Below are 26353 nucleotides of genomic sequence, written 5' to 3' on the forward strand. Positions count from 1 at the left end.
TTATTTTAGTAGGTTTTACATCTTTTCCTCCCTCATGGCCATCTTTCACTACACCAAAGAAATTAAGTAATAGATAAACGATTAAATGACAGAACAAAACCTTTTCTTTTTTTAATATCTACCATGGAAATGTATGTTTTTTTGCAATGTGTTCCAAGTTGGGGGGAAAAAAAGCTATTTTCTGTGAATTAAAAACTTTCAGCTTTATAATTGCAGAACAGTCCGGGAAATGAGCTACTAGAAATAATGCTAATAATGTAATTTCACACATTCATTTCTTACAATTTTAGCCCAAGTCGTCGTACTGATTTCTTTCTTTAATACAGCTCAGTTTCTTTATCAGAAACAAAAACGGAGACATAAAGTGTAAATTGCACTTCTTTATTTTAAGATATCTCTGGAGATAAATCTGTAGTTAAACATCCTTGCATTGATGGAGGGAGTTTCATTGGTGCGACTCATTTAAAATCAAAGTGGGCTTCGTGCGTCCACAATGTAAAACGAGTTTGACATCCCTGGAATTCAACTAAGACAACAGAAAAGAAAGAATTTGAAGAGGATTATGTATGAACCAAATCCTTCATGGCCTGCAAATAAATTTGTGCCTTCATGCATTTACAGTGCTGCGATTTCTTTTTTTTATTTTTGCATGTTTTACAAACTTAAGTGTCTCAGATCCATCCATCCATTTTCTTCTTCTTCTTTAATATTAGACAAAGGCAACCCAAGTAAATGCAAAATACAGTTGTTGAAATTATGATTTTATTTATTAAGGCAAAAAAAGCTATTTGAAATTTCCCTCCTTGTTAAATCTTGAATTAAATGTGATTAATCACATGTTAATGAGTTTAATTTCACGCTCAGGCCTGATTACTGACAGACCTGATGAATCAAGAAATGACTTAAATAAAGCTGGAACTGTCTGACAAAGTGAAATAGGAAAAGATCTTATAAAGTAACACATGCCATGATCTAACCAAATGGCTGAGAAACAAAGTTGCTGCCATTTATCAGTCTGGACAGGTTTGCAAAACCATTCTTAAGGTTTTAGGACTCAGTGAGAGCCATTATAGTACAACCTTCTCAGGAAGGTCTAGCATACCAAAGTTACTTCAAGAGTATTGATGACTTATGCCGGACATCACAACAGAACCCAAAACAACTGCTAAAGAACTGCAGGCCTCACTTTCCTCAGTCAGAGTTCATGATTCAACGATTAGAAAAAGACCGGGAAACATTGGCATCCATGGGAAAACCACTGCTGACCAAAAAGGACATAAAGGAAATGAAAATATTTGGTGGAGTTATGTTGGGGTATGCAGCATCACATCTTGGACTTAAATCCAATTGGGATGCTTTGGCATGACCTGAAACAGGCCGTTTCAGCGTGGCTGAATTAAAACAACTCCTGAAAGACTAGTGGGCCAAAATTCCTCCACTGTTATTTCCATATGGGCACAAACTGATGCTGTAAGACAACACAGATAGTTTTAATCAGGGAGCTGGCAGGTTCAGTGTTGTCTGATCTGACTGCATCAGACGTTTGCTGTCTCCATTCAGAGCTGCATGTGCGAAAACAGGTTTTGTGGAAAGCTATGAAGCTGTGGAGAGCTATGTTACTGATTTAAAACTGTTTCATCCAGTTGTGTATTCGTGGATTATGATCGGAACATAAACATGACTTGGGAGCCTTTTCATGGTTTTGATGTGGCACTATCCTGTGTTTAAAAGATAATCGTGTGATCTAGTTGTTAGAGTTTTGATGGGTCAAAGGGGCAGGGTAGAGGTACCGATCAATGGCCAGCGTTCGTTGCAGTCATACCAAGCGGGGTGTGACTGCACCATCCGCTCCCTGTCTTTCGTCTCAGGCCAGTGGCAGCAGAAGAAACAACAAAGCGTGTGGGTGTTTTGGGGTTAGTAGCTGCGGTGAGTTGAGTGGGTGTGGGTGTGTGTGTTAGGAGGAGGCCAAGGGTGGGGCACGCAGCATGCATGCATAACTCGGATCCAGTCACCCCTTCTAGATAATAACAATAACAGGAGGAGGGATGTTTTCTGTGGTGAAGAGGAAGTGAGGAATGGAAGGTTAAAGAGAGAGGAAGAGGGGAAGAAAAAATGGCAGAGGGATATGGAGAAGTTTAAAGGAGGAGTAAACACTGAGAAAGATGAGAAGCAAAGGAAACGCGGCAGGGTAATGGGGTGATGGCTAAGAATAGATAAAACAACAGAAAAACAGGATGAGGGGAAAAGGAGAGGAAGGGGGAAAACACAAGCAGTGTGAGCAGTGCTAGTCTTCCCTCAACCAAAGGAAACCCTGTTGGCTGCCCGACAGAAGTGCTTCCTGTTTGTGTGTGTATGTGTGTATGTGAGTGTGTGTGGTAGAGGTCTGGGCGTGGTCCTTCCAGTAGCAGTGAGACAAATAGACAGTCAAACCTCCTTTTTTGAGGCCTCCTCCCTCAGATGGGCTCAGGCCTCTTTCCTCTCTGGTGGCGTTCATTCTATGGGCTGTCTGCTCTTTTTGTGTCGCACACTTTCTCTCTTATCTAAACTTTCTGAGGCTTTCTACCCACTACAGTCATCAAACCAGGCGCCCGCTTATGCAGCCCAGTTGGACAAAGAAGGGTTTTGATTTAAACCCTTGTGGCATTCATATGTGGACACAGTGGCCTGGACCTAAATGGATATGGGGATCACAAAACCACCTCAACATAAGCAGAGAGCTCAAAGGTTTCAATTATGTGAATGGTACACTCGGCCAAAGGCAGGTGTAACAAGGTAATGCTCTTCAGTGTGTAGGATAAAAGCAATTGATTGTTATCTCTGTTTTTGTCAACGTTTGCACAGGTCCATGCTGATAAAATTCAAAATAAATGCCTCAGTTACAACATAAAGTTGACATTTTTCAGCTTAAAGGTCATCTTTAACATGTTACACACTCCAGCAACAACTGCTGTGTCATGGCATGAAATTAATAAATCATCAGTGTTATTGATGATTTACTAGTTTCATTTGTGATTATGCAGCTCTCAGATGCCAGCATTGTTCTGTCTCCACACTACAGTCCATGCATGTGTTAAACTGCAGGCTAGCGGGTCAAATCTAGCCCTTCCCAAGTTTTAATCTGGTTTGTATCCCATTTTGGGTTCTCAATAAATTTTTGTAGCTGTGTTCTACTGAGCAACACACACCCCGTGCAAATGCCAGACTAACTAATGCAGCAAAAAGGAAAGTGGAGGTTGAAGGCTGTCAGTTTAAAGAGAGGGAGGAGCCTGTGAGTAGCCAACATCTTTAATGAGAGTAAAAAGGTCCATGCATCAATTTTTAGGCGCATGAAACCTGCTCAGCCAAGACTTGTGCAAATATGTAGAATTTTTTTTTTTACATTTGTTTTTATTTAGGCTTCTGAAGCAAGTTGTTGTCTGTTGGCTGTAGCCTGACTTGATTCAGAGTTAATTATTTTGTTTGACTAATATCAAATTAGGTGTTCAATGAAGTCAAAGTAGGAGATATCCCCTAAAAAGCGTGATAAACTTGTGAGCTTACAGCTAGTAACTCATCAGTTTCTGTATCCATGCTGTCAGTCTGCCCCAGGGCAGCTGTGGCTACAACTGTAGCTTGCCTCCACCAGTGTATGAATGTGAGAGTGAATGAATAGTGGAATTGTAAAGCGCTTTGAGGGCCCCGAAAAGCGCTATATAAATGCAATCCATTATTATTATTATTAAATGAGCTTTTTAAAATCATATATGTTTACTTACTTTACTCACTTTGGACATTTTAGAATGATATTTGTAAAGATTGTAGCTAATGGGGATGGGTTGAATGAGAACTTGAACAGCCTCTGCTCCTTGAATCTTCGTCTTTTTCCAGTCTTCAATCTTGTTTTTTATCTTGCTTCTACTGACTTTTATTTCTCTTCTCTTGGGAGCAGACTGCCACTCTCAAGAGAAGAGAAACTTTATTCCAGACTTTATTCCACCTGCTCTCTACTTGCACTACAGATCGCAATGTCATCTACAAACATCAGAGTCCACAGAGACTCCTGCCTGACCTCACATGTCGATCACTCCTGCAGGCAAGAAGGGGCTCAGAGCAGATCCATGATGTAATCCCACCCAACCTGTGTGATGCGCCCACACATCGTTCTTGCTAATCATCTGTAGTCAGACCTGACTCACTAACTGCCCTCCTCTTTCTATCATTTCTGCATTCATCGGCTCCTCAAAGTACTCCTTCCGTCTTCTAAACACGCTTTCTTCACTTGTTAGCACTATGCTGCACATCCTTTCCATTTGGTACAATTTCCCCTTCCGTAGTGAAGTCCATGTATTAGACTCTATATAGTGACTATGACTATATCTCGCTTTCTAAAAGATGTTTTAGAAAGTGAGGAGATGTGAGAAGATGTTTTATTTCCAGGGACCAACGGCATATATATATGCATATATATTTTGTTCAACATATTTTATTCAAGCAGATCATATTTTATTCAACTAATGTATAAGTTAATGTTCAGAGAGAACAGTGTCTGTACCTCATACAATCACACATCGTATATTGCTTAATTCAGCTCAGTCATACCATTAAAACAATACATGTTTGGCATTCAGATAAAAGAACAGAAAAATAACAACTTTTAAGAACATTGGTGACTCCTGACATTTGTCATGATCATGGAGCCCAATCTTGATATCAGTATTGTTTACATGTACATGCTGGTTCTGTGTGTTTGTGTGTGTGGTCCTGGCATTGCTCATGTTGTGAGGGCCTAAATTTGTTTAGACTGTCACATTATGAGCGTTGAGTCTTCTTTATGGGGAAGAAAAGCACAGGAAATGAAATATAATGTTGTGTGTTTGTGTGTGTTTGTCTGCGTAAACATACACAAAAACAGGACTTTGGTAACAGAAAGTGCTCTGTTATTTTGTTGTTCTTTTACTCGATTTTACAAAGGCACTCATTGAACAGACACAGGCATCCAAAAATACACCAAGCCATAGTGAACAAATATAACCCTCGTGTATTTACAGCAGAGTCTATAAATACAAACTGCTTTCTTTAGCTGAGGCCAAAACACAGAGGGAACAACTCCCAGACTGTTCAGTGAGTGCATGTGTGTATATTTGTGTGTGTATGTGCATGTGAGAGGTTAACCAGTTCGAGGACGCTTCATATTGCTTCCTAATAGCAGCAAGTTTGTGGAACTGGACACACAGAGGGAGGAGGTGACTAAAAAAGGGAAGACCACAGAGTAAAGGGAGAGAAGTAGAGTAATGTGAGCAGACACCAACTGAGAAGAGAAAGCAGATGAAAGAACCTTTTAGCTTTCTCGGATCTTTCTTTTGTTTAAAATCTATTGGCCTCCACACCAACTAAATGAAGGCTTAACATTCAAACGCTTTCTTCTGAGAGTTTCACAGCTGATCACACTTACACAGAATAAAACACAGTTTATCTGCTAAATAGTGAAAACGCACTCAGACTGTTATGAATTTTATCAGTTATAATCTGAGAGCATGGAACTACTTCCATTCCTCTAGCAGCCCAATCTTTTTCAAGCCAGTGAGAATTTCATCTAGTTTTCAGTTGAGATTTGTGAACTTAAGTAACCATAATGCCTCATAATATTTTCAAAATAAAAGCTTTGTTACTACTGTTCCACAAATAGTGTCAGTAGTGTGACAATAAAATGAATGAGTTTATTTGCAGTTAACAGTTTGTTTTGCACCTGTGGCAGCTTCATAATTATGTGCAGTAATAATTAATCCTTTACGTGACCAAGTACCCGTATGTTATGAGTGGCGTCACTCTGCTTCTCCTAATAGTTATTTTTTTAGAGGAACAAGCAACTAATGGAATGTTGTGGCAAATCATCTATGACAGGGAATATATACGTCTTGTTTTTTCTATTATAGGCTTTGATTGTATTGCAGTTATCCATCTCTGATCACTACATTCAAGAGAGTTAGCAGCATTTACTGCTGCAGACACCTTGAGGCAAATACTTAACTGACCGTGCTGTGGGAAAGTATTTGCCCCCTCCTGTTTTTTGTCTTCTTCTTCTTTGGTTTTTGCAAATTTGCATGTCTTAATATTAGAGAAAGATTTAACACAAGTAAATGCAAAGTTCCAGATCTTGATTGCAGTTCTTGCTCTCAAAGGTGGCATCATATAGGGCCTTAATAAATGAAATGATCATTTAAAAACTTAAATGATGAATGAACTTTTTTTTTTTATGATGTACTCTAAATGTTTCTGTCTATTATTACATTTTGTTTGCCAATCTTAAAACACATAAGTTTAAAAAAGTTTAAAAAATATGCCATAAATAAATCAGGAATCACACCTCTGTAATCTGGGTTAACTCCTTTTTCCATCAAAATTTTTAATAGCGCAGATTGTAGAACATATATAATTTCTGTGGTACAATAACAAAAGTCTCACCTCTACCACAAGTTATTACAGCGGGGCTTTACACACGTTTTGCTTCTGATTGGGTCACACTAATGACACACCCACCAAATGAGAACGTACTTCATTACACAATTTCAAGAAAACATGATACTCAACCTGGAAGCCTTAGCCAAACGATGCACTCCAGCACTTTCTGCAACTGTTTTTGCTCCAAATGTGGGCAGGAGCTCTTTGACCACTCCCTCCTTCGTCTCCTGCTCTCGTCCAATCAGTTCCCACCTCACTCCCCCACCAACTTCATCTCTTTTCACCTCCATCCATCCCTCTCCCTCGCTCACTCTTTTTGCCTTTTGCCCATCCCTTCACAGCCCCTCACCCCACCCCTGTCTGTCCTTGAATGAATGCTCTCTGACTAGTGGAACATATGCTGCTGGTTGTTCAATACCCTCCCTCTGAGCGGGGCGCATCCATGCGTGTGTGCGTGTGCGCGCTCATGTGTGTGGGTGTATAAGAGGCTAAGAGTGTCATGAGTGTGTGTTTATGTGTCTGCCTGAATACAAGTCAGTGTGTGTGTTTGTGTGTGTGCACGCGCATGCGTTCATTGAAACATATGCCTCCTGTTGCACATCGGCCATCTGTTCCTTGAATGGACTGATGGAGTGCTGCTGTAACCATGACGATAGGCCATTCAGTCAAATTGCCCATCAAACAACCCCTGGCTCTGTGTGTGTGTGTATGTGTGTGTGTGTGTTTGTATGTGTTTATGTTTAGGAATTGGCTTGCAGAGTGGAGGAATTCCCACATGTTGATAAAATGAAGCTGACCCTCCGAGTTGACCTGCTTCTACTTTATCTGAAGGTCCCCATTGATCTCGTTTACACAGATTCTTTTTTTTACACTGTAGCAGACTGTGGACACAGGAGACCTGCTAAACCCATTCACAAACCAGGGAGAAAACACGGTGCAGTTTAACCAGGAGAGAAAATACTAATAAAACAACTTTCTTTTATATTCAAATTAACTTTAATGAGAACTTTATAGGATAACATGCAATATAATATTTGTTCTTAGTTAAAGAGAGAAACAAAGAGAAACTTGTTAGCTCAAAACACAAGGCACACGCGCGCGCACACACACACACACACACACACAAAACAGCAGCAGGGCAACAGTGAAAATGAATATTGCGTTTCAACTGTTTCTAACCACTGGTCTATTTATCTGCACCCTCAGTCAGACCATTCAACAGCCCCACCTTCACACACAAACACACCCTGCCCCACCCAGCGCAGTGGTCTGCTGGCCATATGTCAGCCCTTCTCCTCAGAGACACCTCTTCTCGGACCCCCGCTCCTTTTGTATACATGTGTGTCTGCGTGTGTCTTCTCTAATGTGTTTGCCATCTCTCGCCGTTCTCACTCTCCACCGTATCCAGTGAAATTAAAACACAGCGTGTTAGTCCAGCTAACCACATAACATCTGCTTAGTTTCAGTATTTTTAAATTCTGGTCTCGCTGGTGAAGACAAAGCCTATTTTCTGCTGCAAGTTTTAGAAGTGAAAGCAGTAGATGTGTTTTAATTTGGACCTGCTGAAACCAGTGGTGGGCCCCTGTGGCTTGTTTGCCTGCGGGTCATCGCTGACGTTGATTTCTGGAGACACAATGGTACACTCAGAGTGCGGGTTTCAGCGAGTTGTCACAGTGGCGTCTGTGTGTGCGTGTCTGTCTCACTGCAGGCACGTTAATGTAAACAATAACTCAATAACAACGCTGAAGAGAAACAGGCTTACCTCCATTACTCACAAAATGCAGCGCATCAGACGTTCTTGTCCTAAAGGACATACTCTCAGTGCAGCACTTTAAAGAGCGTGCAACATCAGGACACACATCCATGAACTCCTTTATTTGCAGTTACACAAAACAAGCTGTTTATACAAGAAATGTTATTAGTCCTTGTAATTCACTCAAGCGCATGACAGAATGCACTTGAGTGAATTACAAGGACTGAATTTAACTGAAACATCTAGAATAATAGAAATAAACTAGGGCACTTTGCAAATCTGTATCACAAAATGCTTAACATGAGCAACAAGATAAAAGAAACAGTGGAAAATATACAAAAAATGGGAAACTTATTCTGCTCAGTCTCCCGTCATTTTAGTGCGTTAGTGCCACCGTCTCCAAACCATACGTCATACCGGCTCTCGCTAGAGGCTTGTAAATCCTCCCTTTGACGCTTGCTGCTATCCTTCTGTTACAAATCAGTGTGACACACATCAGGGCCAATGTAGCAATAAAAGAAAGATCCTCAGTGATTTTTTGAAAGCACTTAGTTCTGTTGTGTTTATAAAACTTTACTTAAACAGGGACAAACAGTGCACTTGTTAGAACTATTTATGCAGATGCAGATTAAAACAAAATTGTTTTCTATTGAGTGTTGGCTCACCGGTCATCTGACTAAACGGTCATATTGGTGGTTTGTTCATAGCTGAAACAACATGCAGGAGTGTTTCCACATCACAAATGTTCATATAAGATATGGAGGGTAGTAGCTGACCAGGAGATGAAGTGTTTTGGATCATTTTTAGGGTTGGGTTTGGCACAAACTACTTAATAGTTTTAGGAAAGGATCAAGACTTCTATTCAAATGCAGCTTATAGAAACATTATAAACATTATAGAAACCTTCCTTCTCTTGGTTATCAGGATGTTGAGTTCTGCCCCATCGGACTACACACATTTACACACACTGGCTGTTAGAAGTCCTTACATTAAAAAAACCAAACAAACTAAAGGTGCTTCATCTCCGGGATTGTGGTTTTTGTTTTGTGTGTGTGTGTGTGGGGGTGGGGGGGGGGGGGGGGGGGGGGGGGGCAGTCTTGTTTAGCAGCTGCAGTATTGGCTCAAAGTAAACTACCTTGCCCAAATTTACTGTGGTTAAGGAACATGTTACCAGTGCAATAATATATTTTTAATGAACACATACTGAGTTCTGTGGCACAAAAGATAATCATATAATGGTGGTTTCATTAATTAACTCTTGATTTGGGTCTTTTCAAGGGATCTCTGATGGTGAAATAATTATGTATCTACATATATTTACTGCCTGGTAATGTAATTACACTCAATATGGCAGCATGTTTAGAATTGCAAATGCACTGAGGGAAATTTAGCATCCATATCGAACACTGCTCTTTGATAACTCCCATAATGAGCCTCTTATGATGTGCAAGAGGCTGGGGTGTTTTCCTTCTCCCACCCCAACCGGTCGCAGCAGATGGCCTGGTTCTGCCGGAGGTTTCTTCCTGTTAAAAGAGAGTTTTTCCTTCCCATTGTCGCCAAAGTGCTTGCTCATAGGGGGTCATATGATTGTTGGGCTTTTCTCTGTATCTACTGTACAATATAAAGCGCCTTGAGGCAACCTTTGTTGTGATTTGGCGCTATATAAAGAAAATTGAATTGAATTGAATCAAAAGATGGTGAGAGAGCTCAGGTGTTTTACAGCAGTGGAAGGACATTTCCAGCTGTTACAGAGCATGCATGCTCTGTAGGCTCCCAGGAATCCTCCTCTAAAACAACAGTATGGGGCTTACTTGAGCATCCTTGTTGTTTGGCAGACTGCGGCTCATTCCATGTTGTGGTGTCTTGTGTTTGAGTCCAAATTATGATCTTGGTTTAATGTCAACCACCTAAATTCTTTCCCATTTTATTGATGTCTCACCACTGTCTCCACTATCTCATAACAGCAGACATGGCTTGACTATACTATTACATTTTCCATCAGTAATACTTCTGTTATTATTAGTGTTAATGCTGATTGGCTGTCACCAAAGAGAACAGTTCTGTGTGTTTCTGATCCCACAAGAGAAGAGACAATTGTTTCCTGATTTTTTAGATTAAATGCAATCAAGGGGCTGAATGTCTTGTTTAACTTCTCAAGAACAGAGAAAAACAAATAATTTAAATTATTCACATCCATCCTGCATGTTTGTGGTAGTCTGTGACTTTTGTGTGTCTGTTTTATGTTTAACTGACTATAAGCTTGTGTTTGTGGATCTGAGAAAAGGTAATAAAGCTGTATGGGACAAGTTTAGCATTATAAAAAATCTGGGAAACATAAATCAGTTGTTGACAGATCATTAAATTATGGAAGAAATCATTGAATTAAAAGCCAAGGCAGATTTTAGAGCTCAGAATTAAAAGATCATTTCACTCAAATGACTAGTTTAGGGAATGGTTAATGATAAAAACCACTTTAGATTAGTTATTATCCTTTACTATGAACAACCTTTTGGGGGATAGACAACTAAAATACTAGGACCATTTTCTCCCAGGATCTTTTTTAAAGGTTTAGAAATGAACAGAGACAGAGAGCAAGTGAGGATCCTTGGCATCATATTGGACAGTCATCTCAGCTTTGATAATCACATTGGTCTATGCTTTCATACCAAGCAGGTTAGATTCCTGTAACAACTTCAGCTGATTCAAAATGCAGCGGCCAGAATCCTTACAGGTACTTTTCAAATTCTTCTATTAGTTCACAAAGCTCTTGATGGTTTGGCCCCCCAGTTCGTTTCTGACCTGCTCACTGTTTACAACTCAGTCAGACCTCTCCGGTCACCAGGTTCAGATCTTTTAAATGTTCCCAGAACCACATCTTAGTGTACTGAAGGTGCTTTCAGTTATTGTGGTCCTGATCTTTGGAACATGGTGTTTGCTGACCTGAGATCAATAACAGCTGTGCACATATTCAAAACCAGACTCAAAACCTTTTTATTCACCCAGGCCATCGTTTTAAAGGGTGCTGTTGATTTATTTTGTTTGTTTGTTTTTTGCCTTAGGGCACTGTAAACCTACACAGGTTTTGTTAAGCACATTAAGTTTACATGTAATGAAATGTGCTATAAAAATAAAATTGCTATTGCTATTACATATGAGACTTAAGGACCAGGATCTCTGCTGACCCCGGGTGTTTCCCCTGCTTGTTCTGTGTGTCAGAGCTGCAGGTCTGTGTGGTTGTTTCTGCATTTGAACTTTGTCAGAATCGGGTCTGGATGTTTTTCTCAGGGCTTTCTCACATGTAGCACACAGCAGGAAATCAGCCAGGAGCTTGAAACCAGGTCCAGAAATTAATTCTAAGGTATTTTGTTAAGTAAAGTTGTACTACTAGAAATACATGGTGTGGGTTTAAGGGAGGAACTGCTAGTATAGAGCATGCAGGATGCTGTACAAAAGACACCCGCTTGCTAATGGTAAATACACAGGAATATAAGCTACACCGTTTAGACATCAGCTCAGTAAGAGAACATGTGGACTTGATCAAACCAGCTAAAATGATCTGACAATTGCAGTCCCACATGCACCTCTGTCTGGTAAGTCCAAGTTCAGGGCTTTATGTGTGAAAAAAGTGCACAACCAAAGAGTAGCCATCGGGTAAAACCTGTGCAAAAACATCTTCCATGTGTTAGCTTATTGCAAGGTTGTGTGCGAAATTGTCAGCACATTTATTTTAGCTTCTAAACATAACTGCAGTGAAAAGAAGTTAAACAGTATTGTTTGTTTCTCTGATTCGCCGCTTCGCTCAGGGTGACGGTTGCTTAGGTCGTGCAGGTCATATCTACTAATCAGAAGGTTGGTGCTTTGATCGCTGGCTGCTCTAGTCTACATGCGAAAGCATCACTGGGAAAGATACTGAACCCAAGTTCCTTCTGATGCATTCACTGGAATGTAAATGTCAGATAGAAAGCAGTTTTGTGTCTGAATGAGGCATGTTGTGCTTTGAGAGCTCTAGTAGAGTAAAACTAAAGTATTATATGAACCGGTCCATTTACCCCTGTCTACCTCACTCTACCTGTGCTGCTCTCTCTCTTTCTTTCTCAGGCCATAAGGGCCAAAGTTTATATGTTGTGCTTCCAAGCAGCAAACAACCGTGTCTAAGGTATAAAGTGTACCTCAGTAAGCAGTTTTAAGTTTTATAACAAGTTTTCCCACCTTATAGGGAGAAACCTTTGAAATTGTTTCTTGTTTATGGGAAAAGTTCATGCAATGGAAAAGCAGCTATAGTGCCACATATCGTATTGTAAGGTAAAGACCCTACATTAATGCAACGAAATAAGGGAAAACCCATGTAGCGTGACTTCCTGTGAGGAAGTGCTTTGCTTCGGTTTTGATGCTTCTCTATCTGACGGACGGGTCTGAGTTTGGTAAATACTAGAAAAATGTCATCTCCCTGACTTTACTCTGCCAAGTGTAACGTTTGGTGGAAGAGGGATAATAATACAGGGTTGTTTTTCTGGGGTTGGCCTGGGCAACTTATTCCAGTGAGAGGATGCGTCACATTAACAGACATATTAGTTCCTTTTCTGGTCCAACATGACTGGTTCACAAAGGCTGTGGAAGAACTTGACCCACCCAAACAGAGCATATGGATTTAGAACAGGGGTGTCAAACTCAAATACACAGTGGGCCAAAATTCAAAACTGGAACAAGGTCGCGGGCTAACATTAATATTTATTGAAAAAAAAACTCTTCCTCCAGATTTAAGAATGAATCTCTTCTTATGGACTCAAACAAGTTTTGCTGAAAAACTGAATATGGAACAAGCAAAGCTTAATACTAAACAATATATATATTAGCTGTATAATACCAGTAGGCCAGCTCTAATAATAATTTGGTATGGCTTTGCGGGCCAAATGTAATTAGGCTACGGGCCAAATTTGGCCCACGGGCCAGAGTTTGACACCTATGATTTAGAATGTCAGAAATCTCCTGCAGTTATAAAGTGGAGATGGTCCAATGCTTTTGTCCATATAGTTCAGGCGTTCTACTTCTAATTATTTTCACAGTTTCAATTTTCAATTCTTTCAGCCTTGACTTAACGTAAATAGAAAAAAAGGATGTTTTGTCATCTTTTTTTCTTTTTACTATACCCTGCTAAGATAAGACCACTTCTAATCACTCAAGGAGTGACAGAAGTTTTCGGGTACACAGAAGTTTCTCCTGAGTCTCTGCTCCGTCTCTTTTGTATCTTTGCTCTGTCCTGAGCAGCTGTGAAGCTATCTCAGTTGACAGATGCAGAAAAACATAGAAGCAGACACAATGAACACAATATATCTCTGTGTATGGTGGGGGCGTGATGTTGTGCAACAACAGCTGAATCATAGAAAAAAATTCAGTAAACACAGCATTACCGACCACAGTATTCTCAACTAGTTATGGTTAACCAAAACGTCTCTCTGCATTCTGTATGTATGCATGCGAAGTATAGCAGCAAACCACATCTGACTGCGTGTGTCTGTGAGCCTTTTAGCTGCAAACTCAGACCACGATCCAACTGTTGCTTATTCCATTCTTGTTCTCTTGATGTCTTCCTTTGTTTTGTTTGCAGTTTTCCGAAGTGAATCACTCCAATTTCCCTCTTTTCTACTTCCCTTCATCTTCCCGCTCCTTCTAACTTTGACTCCTATCTGTATGAAGCAGGATTCAGTGCACTTTTTCAGGTCTGTCAGTCTGTCCAGCTCCTCTACAAATGCTGGTGTCTTTGAGCAAAAAAGGTAAAGATGATTTATTCACCACTGGGTCATATTTCTCTATGCGTACCTTCAGACAGGTACGCATAGAGTTTAGGACACTAAAACCAGAAAGTTATAACATTACAAGCCAGTACATATAATCACACAGAGTCTTAATATCTGCTCAGCAGCTCTACCTGCTCTTTCTTTGTTTTTTATTAAATTCTGTACACGTGAAGAGCAGGATGCGTGCAGTGTCAGCTGACCCAGTGACAGCTCCCATCTGCTGCTGTTTTGCGTTCATCCTAATGATGAGCAAAAAAGTCCTTCCATTGTTTTGTCTCGTACTGTGAGACAACCATCTTTACAGATGTCTGTGGGTTTAGCTCCCACAGCTGTAATCCACAGCGTATGAGTGGAGGAGTATATTTTAAGAACTGTGGAAAGACACACAAACCTGAAACCTAAAATAGATTTAAAATTATGTATTACTTTACACGTTAGTATCAACTGGTTGCGGTAGGTGTCTGTCCATCCTTAATTCTGCCAGAGGTCCCTTCCTGCTAAAGGGGAGTTCTTCCTTACCACAGTTGACAAGTGGTTCAGGTGTTTGCATCTAAGGAATCGTCTGATTATTGAGGTTTTCTCTCTAATATTGTAAGACTATAACATGCTTTCAGGCCATCTGAGTTGCAAATAGATGACCACCACAGCAGTTTAAACAAGTTTAGGTGTGGCCTTGGCTTGGCCATTGGAGCACCTTGATTCTTTTCTTGCTGTTACCCAGTTTTGGCCAACTTTAGCTGACAGATGGCCTCAGTTTTGACTTTACAATACTTTGGTCTACAGTGAAGTTCATTGTCAAGTCAATCAGCCTATCTCCTCTGCTGTAAAACATGCTCCCCCCACCCCCCATCCACGCCTGGCCAAACATCTCCACTACTCTTCTGCCTAAAGAGATTCCAAAAGTCTTGTGGTTTATTCAGATGCAACTTTGTAAACATAAATCATGCTGCCATTTCTGTTTTTGTTTTGTTTTTAGAGAGGAAGCTTTCTCATAGCAACCCATACTTGTTTTTTCTTTTTAATTATGCTGTCATGACTTTACTATTTAATAGTTAAAATGCTAACTGAGGGCTATAAAGCCTGAGATGTACTTCTTATTTTTGTTTGTTTGTTTTTCAGTTTCTTTGAGTATTGGGATGAACTTGCTGGGACATAAAGTTCTTGGACTATTGTGGCACACCTGAATACTCAAGACCAGCAACCTTTATATACTAATATTAAAAGACCCAAGATTCAGATTTAGGTACATCTTGGATTTCCTTCATATTAAAGTAAGCACATACACAATTGTAGTATATGTGTATATATATATATATATATATATATATATATATATATATATATATATATATATATATATATATATATATTGTTTGTTTGTTTGTTTGTTTTTTTAAGTCCTACAGCTTAAGGGAAAACCAGCACACATGGATTTGTTTTGCTTTGGATTCTCCCTTTAACTCGATCTTTGGTTGCATGCATATGCTGTCCCCCCTGCTGCCTGCCTGTTCCACTGCTCAATGGCATTCATGTGTTAATGCATGAATCATGACATGCAGACTCTGTGCTTCTCTTTCTTCCTTTCCCTCACTCTCATTCATACCCCTCTGTCTGTCTCACTCCCTGTCTGTCAGTAACGCTTTAACCCTCCACAGATGACTTTCTGTTGGCACTTCCTCTGAAGTGCTGATGGGTCACACGCATGACGCTCAGGTTAACAAGCAAGCAGGTTGGGGAGGTGGGGATAGCAGGTCATGGTCAAAGGTCAGGATAACAGGGAAATCCCACAGCTCAATGCAGGGCTGCTCATCCTCCTGTGGGATAATTACTCCAAAAATCTGCTTTAATCTGCAGCTCTTCCAAATCACTTCTTCAAAAAAGTGACAAGATGTTCTGCTCTCCTCAGTATGTTCTGGTTTGTGCTCTTTGCTATTTTGCTTTTAGTTGTGCTCGTAATCATTTCTTTTTGATTTAGTCACACGGTTTAAGCAACTCCAACACATTCAGCACATGATCTATTTCCTTGTTTAGGGAAACCTGTGAACAACAGGTGTTAGCAGTTCGAGTTGGTTTGGTTTGTGAAGACACACTGTGTGAGAACAGAGGCCCTAATAAACCAGGCCACTTATCTTAATTAGTCATTGATCAGACTGACATCCTCAAGTCTGCTGCACCGCAGTGGCATCCTCCTCTGTGTAAATCAAAATTATTACTGCAAATGTCTGAAAGAAAAGGCTTTGATCAGAGTGACTCTCTGACACTCATACAGTGTGTATGTGTGTCAGAGAGTATGTGCACATTTAACTGAGGTGAGGGTTCCAGGTCATCTTTTTCCAGCTGGACATGTGAGGAGCTTAGAGGAAACAACTTTATGAGTAAAAGAGTCACGCTGAATGCTCCACAGTGAGAACCACATAAGTGATGTTGTTCCCCCTTAGAGCAGCACAGTAATGCAGGAGTTAAGACTGTCACTACACAGCAAGCAGGTTCTGTGAGGCTGTGCGGAGTCTGCCTGATCCCCCTGTGCCTGTATAGGATTTCTGGCTTCCTCCTACAGTCCAAAGACATGAATGTTAGGTTATTTATTGATTCTAAATGTGAGTGTGAATCTGTCACTCTGAGTTAGCCCAGTGATAGATTGGCCTATCCAGGGTATACCTTGCCTCTTGACCTATGACAGCTGGGATAGGCTCCAGACCCACTCCAACCTGGAAGTGGATAAGAAAATGGATTGACAGTGATGCTGGTATCCAATCTAGAGCTGTTTCCATGAAACCCCCCTCCAAAAAGGGGGGGGGGGGGGGGGGGGGGGGGGGGCTAGAGAAAATGCTGCTCTAGAAAGAGCTATTACAAGAAATTCACCCGAGGCTGGCAGGTTCGGCCAAAAGATTCTGTCTTCCATTATTTTGTTTCTCAAGAGGCACAGATGCTGAACTGGATCTGCACATGCACTGTGCTTCCTGTCCACGCTGCTGGACAGGGAAGGACCACTTTGATGTTCACTAGAAAATTCGAAGCATATTCTTCTGGGTTTGAGTAACTGCAACAATTACTTCTCAAAAGGGAACATGTGAATGCACCCTGAAATGGGAAGAACTGCTCTGATCGTTTTTGTACATGACTTGGCTGGTAAATGTCTGGTTGAAAGAAATAATGGAAGAAATTAACTGCAAATGTTAAACTTGTAATTTGGCATTCGAATGCAACTGTTAGTTACTATTAGCAGTAACCCTGATAATAAAGTGGGTAAATCAGTGTATTTATCATATACTTTAAACATCTATCACCATGTTTAAATGCTCTAAGTAATTGAAAAAAACACATTTTCTTTAATGTGTCCATGTTGTTCCCAGATTTCAGCTAAAACGGGGGAAAAAGTTAAATATACAGGAGGCCGACTACAGCCATGACACTGAAGATCGCTCTCTGTTTGCAGAGTCTTCACCTTAAAGTGTGTTTCAGATGATTAATATTCAAATACGTCTCCAAACACACAAACACTCTACACTGTGTCTGTGGGGGAAGGCGGTAGGAGGTATCAGCCAACTTAAAAAGCTGGTAGCACTTCAGCATTTAGATGTCAGCTCAACCTGCTCTTTGATAAGCACAGACACTTCCCCTTAGCATAGGTCTGACAAATGCACACACATCCCCAGTTACTGTCCTTTGTACTGATGTGGTTAACCTACGTGGTCCAAACCATGCATCATTTTGGTCTTCAGCTCACGTTGAGCTATTCGTCTTCGCACCCACAGATGAAGCGTTTCAAAAACTGCTGTCCAGGTTTCAGTGGACTGAAAGTGTGTTTGTTAAAATTTAGTTTTACTGTCAATAAAGTCAAACATATGAGATCATAGACTGAAGAGAAGTTGTTTAGTTTATGATCTTAGTAATGAAAGCATGGCTCAGTGAACGGTTAATATTTTTTTAAACGACTGCTCACTTGGCAGGAGAAAAAGGAAAATATGCCAAATCATTTGCAACTCCTGCTAAATGAATGTGCGTGTGCGTGTGTGTGTGTGTGTGTGTGTGTGTGTGTGTGTGTGTGTGTGTGTGTGTGTGTGTGTGTGTGTGTGTGTGTGTGTGTGTGTGTGTGTGTGTGTGTGTGTAATAAGGGAGAAAACGCTAAAGAGCTCCAGAGTTAATGAGAGACTTCAGCTCGCTGACAATTCTCACACCCAGAAGATGAGTAAGATGCAGGGCAGAAGAAAGGATGGAGGAAGACGTCTCACTGAAGCCTTAAATAGTACAAATGAGTCCGCGTCTCCCTTTAACATGTATGTGCCAAAAGGAACAGGATGTATGTGAGTCTGTGTTACAGAGGCAGAGTTTAAAGGATAGGCACACACTGACAGTGTGGAGCCTTGTCACGCCCCCACAGTGTGATTGTGGGCACTTTAATTCAGCTCCTAAGATTCAGGCTGGTTCAGAGATTTCCCAATCTTTATGAAAAAATTATGTTGTACTCGAAGTGTTGTGCAAAAAAACAAATTTGTCATTTTGAATAATTTCAGGACTTTGTTTGTGTCTGTATAAAAACATCTGGCTTCACAAAGCCACAAAACACAATGAAAAAATCCTAATATGACGACAATTGTGAGCGAGCCCACTAGTTCAGTAAAGTGCACGGAATGGTTTCTCAGTAGGCTGAATAAGAGACGTGAACTATGTCATGATATACTGCTTTCATGAAAACACAAAAGTAAAATGTTAGCCAAAATTCCTTTTAGGCAGTCAACACTTTATATTTATAAAAGTTTTACGTCATGAAATATATCTGAGTCTTTGTTAAATCCATTTCTCAGTACATTAATTTAATCTCTTTAACCCAAGCATATTCTGTGAGCAGTTTTTGGTTAATTGGTTTTAGACAGTGATGGGACTGGGAAGTTGTTTACCACACACAAATGAAATCACTCAGAATTGCTTCAGTTTACTGCATTCTCAAACCTCATGTGTGTCCAAACTGTTGCTGCAGCACCATCTCTCATCTGAATGTTCTTGTTTGAAATCTGACTGGACAGAAGTACCAAGATGAGTGAGGCGCTGCAACCTGTGCTTGTGCCATCCAGACACTTCTTAGCATGTATTTATGCGGGTGTCTCTTATTGCATATGCCAGGACAGGCTGGGTTGATGTGTACAGAGGCAGCAACAGCTAATGACCACTGCACAGCTGCAGGTTGCTCTTACCCAGCAATTCCTCAACAACAGATCCAGACACTTGTGCGGACCATGCAGACAGGTGACTGCTTCTATCGCATGCAGAAAAGGTCGCAATTTGAATGAAACATATATTTACATGTATTTTAATGTTGGTGACACAGTTGTAGCCTGAACCGTTTTAACATGCTGGTTAATTTAATGACGCTGCAATATTCAAAACTGTGTGAAAGTGTGCTGTCAAAGCAGGCAAAATAGAAAAACCACAACATAACATTATAGATGCAATATGATGGCAAAGAAACTGCAAAATGCTACTCAAATAAAGTTTTCATTTGGATATTGATTCTTCCATGGATTCTATTGTAAGTTAACACAGGATTTCTATTTATCTTGAGTAAAGTGGAATGAGTTTTGTGTCCTAGGTAGGATTACATGTACATTGTACCTCTTCCTTTATTGTCCTCTTTAGAGCTTTAGATCTGTGTGTGTGTGTGTGTGTGTGTGTGTGTGTGTGTGTGTGTGTGTGTGTGTGTGTGTGTGTGTGTGTGTGTGTGTGTGTGTGTGTGTGTGTGTGTGTGTGTGTATTAAAAGCTCAGTTACAGGATCATCTCCTATCCTCAGTGAGGTGTGAACCCCAGACTTCTCACGCCCCACCCCAACCCTGTCAGCCTTTACACCAGCATAGGTGTTAAAGGCCCCGCTGAGGTGACATTTATCACTGCTCTGGGAAAGAGCTGCTCTGAAACAACACACACACACGGAGCAGAGGATGAATCGGGTTGGAAAATGTATCTCCTTCTCACCAGATATTAAGATTATCAGGTCTAGACATGAATGATAAAACGACTTTTTTAGCACTTGAAGATGATTAACTCACTGTTCCCATTAAACTGCCCATTCAGAGATACTGTTTTTCACTGATCTGCCTCGTGCTGGCAAAGCTTGTTGGGTCAGACACTCGCTCACAGACTTATCTATGACTACCTGATCAGTGTCTGTTTTTAGGTGGTGTATCTCGCTCCTCCTTTTCCCCTGATGATAAATATGTCACTCTCACTACAGAGGATGTGCTTGTGGCTGAGGGAAAGTGTGTGTCCAGATGATTTGGGATGTTGTGTCACCCACAGTAAAGAAGATAAGATAGCAGGCAAACAGCTTTACGAACCCATTCATTTTTTTTAATCAAGATTGTTCCAGATTTAGTAAATACACAGTTGTTACAATAATACTTTGTTATTTTAAACGCAGATGAGTTCATTGTGAAACAGGATACTTCAGCGGGGCATGCAAGGACAGTAGCACAGTACAGAAAATAAACATTTGTAGAGGACAGTAGCCAAATATTGGCAGCGGTAACCTTGTGAACAACGGGTCAGTGGTTCACATTCCTGAACAGCTTGGCAGGCAAAGCTGCTGAAGCACAACAACACCCATCATGATACTGTAGAGGAAGATACCCATACCTATTATAAGTTGGTTTCCAGACGCTGAGGTGCCACAGACCAAAGATACATTTTCTCCGGTACAGCACTCATCACAACTGTCTGCCAAGGATAATATAAATGTCAATGATTTGATAAAAACTGTGTATATATCTTCAAAATCAAACTGAAGGTAAAGGTTTTATGGTTATTGCCAGTTGCACTGACTGCTTCTACTTCCTTCAGATGATTTCTGCTCATTTTGGTCTTTGGCTCCCCCTAGGTAGCCGTTTATACACATACACTGTGTGGGGAAAATACTCCAAATGTTCTTACTTGTCCACTCCAGGGTAATTTTGGCATTGCCACACCAGAAACTGGAGTACTTATTTCAATTCTTACCATTTCTTAGCATTTACATCCAGTGGCTCAAATGGGCAATTTTTTTTTTGTTTTAAATACAGCAGTCTATTTACCGCATATTTTCCCAATTTTTTTTATATTTAAAGTTGTTTCCAATCATCTGACAAAAGTATTTTCTACAACTGCCTAATGTTATTTTATTTACACTTATAGTTTTTATGAGCTATCGAGTTATTAGAGTAAAATCCTACACGTCAGGTTTTCAGAAACACTAATGCTGCTGCTTGTGGCTCTGGAAGCCGATAGCCTGAAATAGTTTGTGATTGGTCTACAATAAAAAAAAAATCTGAGTTAATATAATTTTTCCAAATCTGCACAAATTAATATCCAAAAGCTGAATTTTATTGATAAATTAAAATGTTTTATAAAGCTTTTAGCCCTTCACAACACTTTAAAGTAGTGGATGATTTGTTTCTCTGCCAACAAGAACAGCAACTCTGCATGTTTACCAGTTCAGTAGATTAAATGGGTAAATATGTCTCATGCTGTGTGTATAATCAGTGTTGTCCTTTTAAATGAAGGTGTCTTGACTTTCTGGATACTAATAATATGTTGCCTCCCCTTTTGGGACCTATAGGTAGTCTAGACAGTTATATTATAATAGTGACTGTAACAGGGTGCAAATCACATGTGACATCCCTATGATCAGAGCTGATGTCCTGATAATTGGTGTTATCCTTTGTGTCATCCCTGTAATCTGCAGTGTCCTGCACGAGGAGCCCACCAGGTGAGGAGAAACGGAAGCCATGTGTGATCTGTCACAGATCAGCATTGCCTCCTTCAAATTAAATCTAATGTCCTGTGATAAAGGCTGCATAAATATCTGAACAGGACTAATATAGGAAATATTTACATGTTAGCACTGTAACACAAATACTGTATAGATCAAGTGTAACACTCTGCTCAAATGATTTATTATGTTGAACCGATGAACTTTTCAAATATATTTTCTTTATTTATAACATATACATCTAAAAAAACAACAACAACAACTGTCTGCCAATGGATAGCTATGTTAATAAGGGCTTTTGTGTCATAACCAGCTTTTCTGTCATGCTTTCAGAACGATCAAGTTCCAACAATGGTAAGACTTTTCTAACTTTTTAATATATTTTCTAAGTGATAGAAAGCAGTTCTGGTGACCTTATTAATATGATGAATAAAAACTTAGATCACAATCCAAAATAATGCCAAGATTCCCAATTCCTCACAGTGTTTCATAGAAATGGATAAATATGAACAAATTTTCTGTCTTGTCTCTGTTCAGTTCTAAAACGTTTTGAGGCAACCATCAGATAAGTGCAGGTATTAACTTGTGAACAAGGGTTAGATCATCAGAGGAAAATGATAAGTATAACCCTGGATCATCTGCATAAGAATGTCAGGATATATCGTGATTCTTTATGACAGTACCAAGCAGGAACATGTAAAGGTTAAAGAGTAATGGAGCAAGGACTGTTCCGTTAGGAACCCCTGACTGACTTTTTATTTCTGCAAATCTAAAACTTTGAAGTGTCAATGAGTTGAAGGCAGCAGTGAGGTCAGGTAGAACTGACTGAAACTCATTGTGAGTCACTGTTGATCTTCAGGTCATTGATGACTTCGGTAAGAGCTGTTTCTGTGCAAAGTTAAAGTCACATGCACGATTATTACAGCTTTTACTGTGTTTTAACGGAGTACGTGATAACCCCACACAGCATGGGTGAGAAGAATAGAGCAAATACGCCATCTATTGGAGAACCACAGAAAACACATTTGAATTTGATGAATTATATTTAATTCATGTTCTGCTTTAAAATAAAGTAGTATCTGTAGCTCATATTTTTTCCAATTCTCCTATTTTTTTCATGGTAAGGAATTTTTACTGTAGGATGTCATGTGTCACCAAAGTCCAGAGAATAACCTTTATTTTGAAGTCTGCGACGTTAGTACTTCCTCCTGCCGGTTAGACTCTACCGAGAAAAACGAACCGAAATCGCGGTCTGTCGACGAAAGGACTTCGCGGTGAAGAAGTGAACCAACGGAAAACAAAATGAACTCGATGGAAAAGAAGCTGGCGGATTTGATACGTGAACACCCGAATCTGTACGATCCGAGACGGCGGGACTACAAAGACAACATGAAGGGACATCTGTCGTGGAAAGAGATCGCGGACGCCATGGGAAAGTCGGAGGAAGAGGTGAAGCTGAAATGGAAAAATCTGCGCGACAAGTTCTGTAAAGCGAAGAAGCGACTGGCCAAGAGACACTTCCCCCTGCTGGACGACAACGAGGACCCGGCAGACAGGCATACCCCCGTGCTGTACAGCCAGCTATCCTGGCTCACCGCCTATGTCAAACCCAGAGGAGAAAGAGGCATGGGGGAGCCAGAAGTGTGTGTCCGCCATTCGGTAAAATGCATTTTTATGTTTAGTAGATTAGCTTTTGCTAAGCTTCGTAGCTTAGCTACAGCTAACTAACTTAGTAAAGGCCATAGTGACCGCCATCATACCGAACTGTTGCATAGTGTTGAAACTCTGCACGTATAAACAAGAATATATAAATGGCTAAATATCGTAAACATCATAGTATATGTTGTGTTCGCTAAAATCATGAAACGTCCAGCCATGTCATTACGAACAGATGCCTATAACGATATCCGTTTTTCCAAATAAAAGCACCTGGAAGTCCAAAAGTAGATAAACTAACACATACTCAATTTCTGAAGCTGTTGTGAGTTATTTCTTTTATTAATAAGGGAACTTATCTCTGTAACATTGTAATTAGGTCAATACTTACAATATAAACTTTATTTATCTATTTCAATAGTACACTACAGGGGTTTCAGTCATCGATACAGCCTCTAAATTTTATGTTTACATTTGTTTGTATGACAGTACTTTGTCATATTTGTGCTTTTTAAAAAGTATTTTTTAAATAAAATTTGGTCTCGATTGGATATTTTAATATTTCTGTCTTGTACAAACTGTTTTGCTTAAAAGCCTCAGTCAGTTTTCTGGAATGAACTAAAATTGGCCAGTAACATAATGTTGCTGTCTAATCAGCCTTCAACAGAACAGCATCACATAAATTTATTAAAGCTAAATGTAATCAGAATTTGCATAATTTAACTAAAAATTTCTCCTGTAGGTCGTTAATGAAAAGACACGAGGCAGAGCCGGAGGTGACAATGTTGAAGATGCTCAGATTATTTAATTAGGAGTGATGAGGATGAACAAGATTAGAAATAACTGTATCAGAGGTACAGCTCAGCAAAGAAGGAGGTCTAGCAGAGGGTTTGTGTGACAGAGGAAGATTCTAGGGATAGGGTGAGATGAAGGCAGATGACCCCTATGGGGAGCAGTTGAAAGAAGTAGAACAGGCAACAGGTAGAGGTGAAATTTTTAGAGTCAGTGTACTTGCCCTTGTTGTGAGATGAGGTTGATGCAGTGGTTAGTACTGTTGTCTGACAGGGAGAAGGCTCTGGGGTCAAATTTCCTGGTCCAGTTCAAAGACATAGATGTTAGGCTAATTGGTGAATCTAATTTGGCTGAGGGGGTGTAGGTTTGGGAGTGTCTGCCTCTCTGTTTTAGCCTTGCCTTGCACTCTGTGTAGGTTGGGTTCTAACCCCTCTGGAACCCTGAACAGGATAAATTGTGAAGTAAAGAGATGACAGGATCCCTGCTCAGAACCAGGATTTTTTTTTTTCAGACAAAAGCTAAAACCTTTATTGTAAAGCGTTGATCTTTACAGTCTAAAACTAGCAGTTTGTAGTTTTAGACTGTAAAACTACAAACTGGAGTAGCTTTGCACCAGTGAAAGCTACTCCAGTGTTTACTTGTTTTCCTTTTCTTTGCATCCTGCTGTGATTTTTCAGCAAATGTCTACCGTCTGGTTCATTAAAGCTAGTCTTAATCAACTGCTTCTCCATGAGCATTTCTGTCTCTTTTTCACTAGCATCTAACCTGCTTGACTCGACTTTTTCGTGTTTTCCATTAGGTATTAGTACCTGATACCAGGTACATTTTTAGTACCTACATGGCCGGGATTTTAAGCGAGCTGAGTCACATTGAACAGACTACATGCCACTGATGGGCCAGGAGGTGACATCACTAGATGATTCATGAGGTCAACTCCTTCACAAGAATCAAACCCTCCAATTTTGAAATTCTGACGATCATCTCGCTGCCTGCAGCCACCCCTCGCTCTCTCTCTCTCTCTCTCTCTCTCTCTCTCTCTTCTTTTACCCTGACTCTAGCAAAAAGCCATAGACCAAGCCACATGTATAGCATCACCTTGATGTCCTCCATTGTTGTCTTGTGTTTGTGTCGCATACAAATGACATCACAAGACTTTCCAGCTGCCTCCCTATGATGACCCTATCTACATTGAGCTGGTACTCAATTGTAATAGAAAACACCCAAAGCAGAGTCAAGCGAAGTAGGTGCTAGTGGAAAAGCCTTCTTTCCCATTGGATGTTGGGACACTGGCTCACCACTCCATCTTGGGGTAGACAGTGAAATATTGCAAATGTCTGGTGTTTGACTGCAATCTGAAAAAAAGAAGAAGAAGAAAATCACTGAGCGTAATCAGTAGTGTGTTGCAATCCGTGTTAACCAGTGTTTGTTTTCTGTTTTCACACCACACAGGTAGCTAGTAGAGCAGGCAACGCTGAGAAGGAGCAAGACAAAGAGGATAAGGCTCAGCTGGGCTCTCTGCCTGTCGTCAGCACCAGCTTTTCTCTTCCGGAGTCCTGTCCGACCAGCGATCAGGACGTGGGAGGCTCTCTTAAGCGCAAAAGACAAACATCCGCAGAAACAGAGATAAGTTCTGCAGATCCCCTCAGCAACCTCAGAGATGAGGATGAACTGTTTTTGCTCAGCCTCTTGCCGTCACTGAAGAGGCTAACCATTAAAAAAAGGATGGAGGTGCGAATGAAATTTCAGCAAGTGCTTTATGCTGCTGAGTTTGAGGACTAAATAGTTCAGGTCCCAGTAAACACTGGTAGTTGGCAGTGTTTGATCTTAAGGATGTATGTTTGTATCAGACTGTATATATTTACTGTATATATTTTATAAATAAATATTTTATGGATCCTTCAAAACAGCTTTTGCTTCTTGTTTTCTTTTCTTCTTTTTCTTTTTGTAATAGTCCCATTGTGTCCCATTTGGCTCTGATTCAGCACCTCTCCCTCTGACTTTGGCTGATTTTAAAGGCATAAGTTAACAGGAAACTATGTATAAAAGTGCTTCAGTACTGATAGAGATGCGTGTTTTTTTTGTTTGTTTTAAAAAATGCTGATTGTGCCTTTAAATATTTGCATTCTTACTGCTCATGCTTGCCTACATGAAATCAGCTTGGTCTTTGCACTCGTTCTGTG

The 26353-nt window shown here is 40.3% G+C and overlaps 1 protein-coding gene across 1 annotated transcript; it reads left to right on the forward strand.

Moving 5' to 3' along the window:
• The first annotated feature begins 22916 nt into the window (after nt 1-22916).
• LOC101468129 (uncharacterized) lies at nt 22917-26077 on the forward strand. The gene is made up of 2 exons (XM_076882155.1): nt 22917-23384; nt 25623-26077. Exons 1-2 carry the CDS (start codon nt 23028-23030, stop codon nt 25950-25952), a joined length of 687 nt encoding a protein of 228 aa, XP_076738270.1. The 5' UTR covers nt 22917-23027; the 3' UTR covers nt 25953-26077.
• Nucleotides 26078-26353: the final 276 nt, after the last annotated feature.

This window comes from Maylandia zebra, linkage group LG1 (genome assembly GCF_041146795.1).
Source record: "Maylandia zebra isolate NMK-2024a linkage group LG1, Mzebra_GT3a, whole genome shotgun sequence".
Taxonomy (NCBI): domain Eukaryota; kingdom Metazoa; phylum Chordata; class Actinopteri; order Cichliformes; family Cichlidae; genus Maylandia; species Maylandia zebra.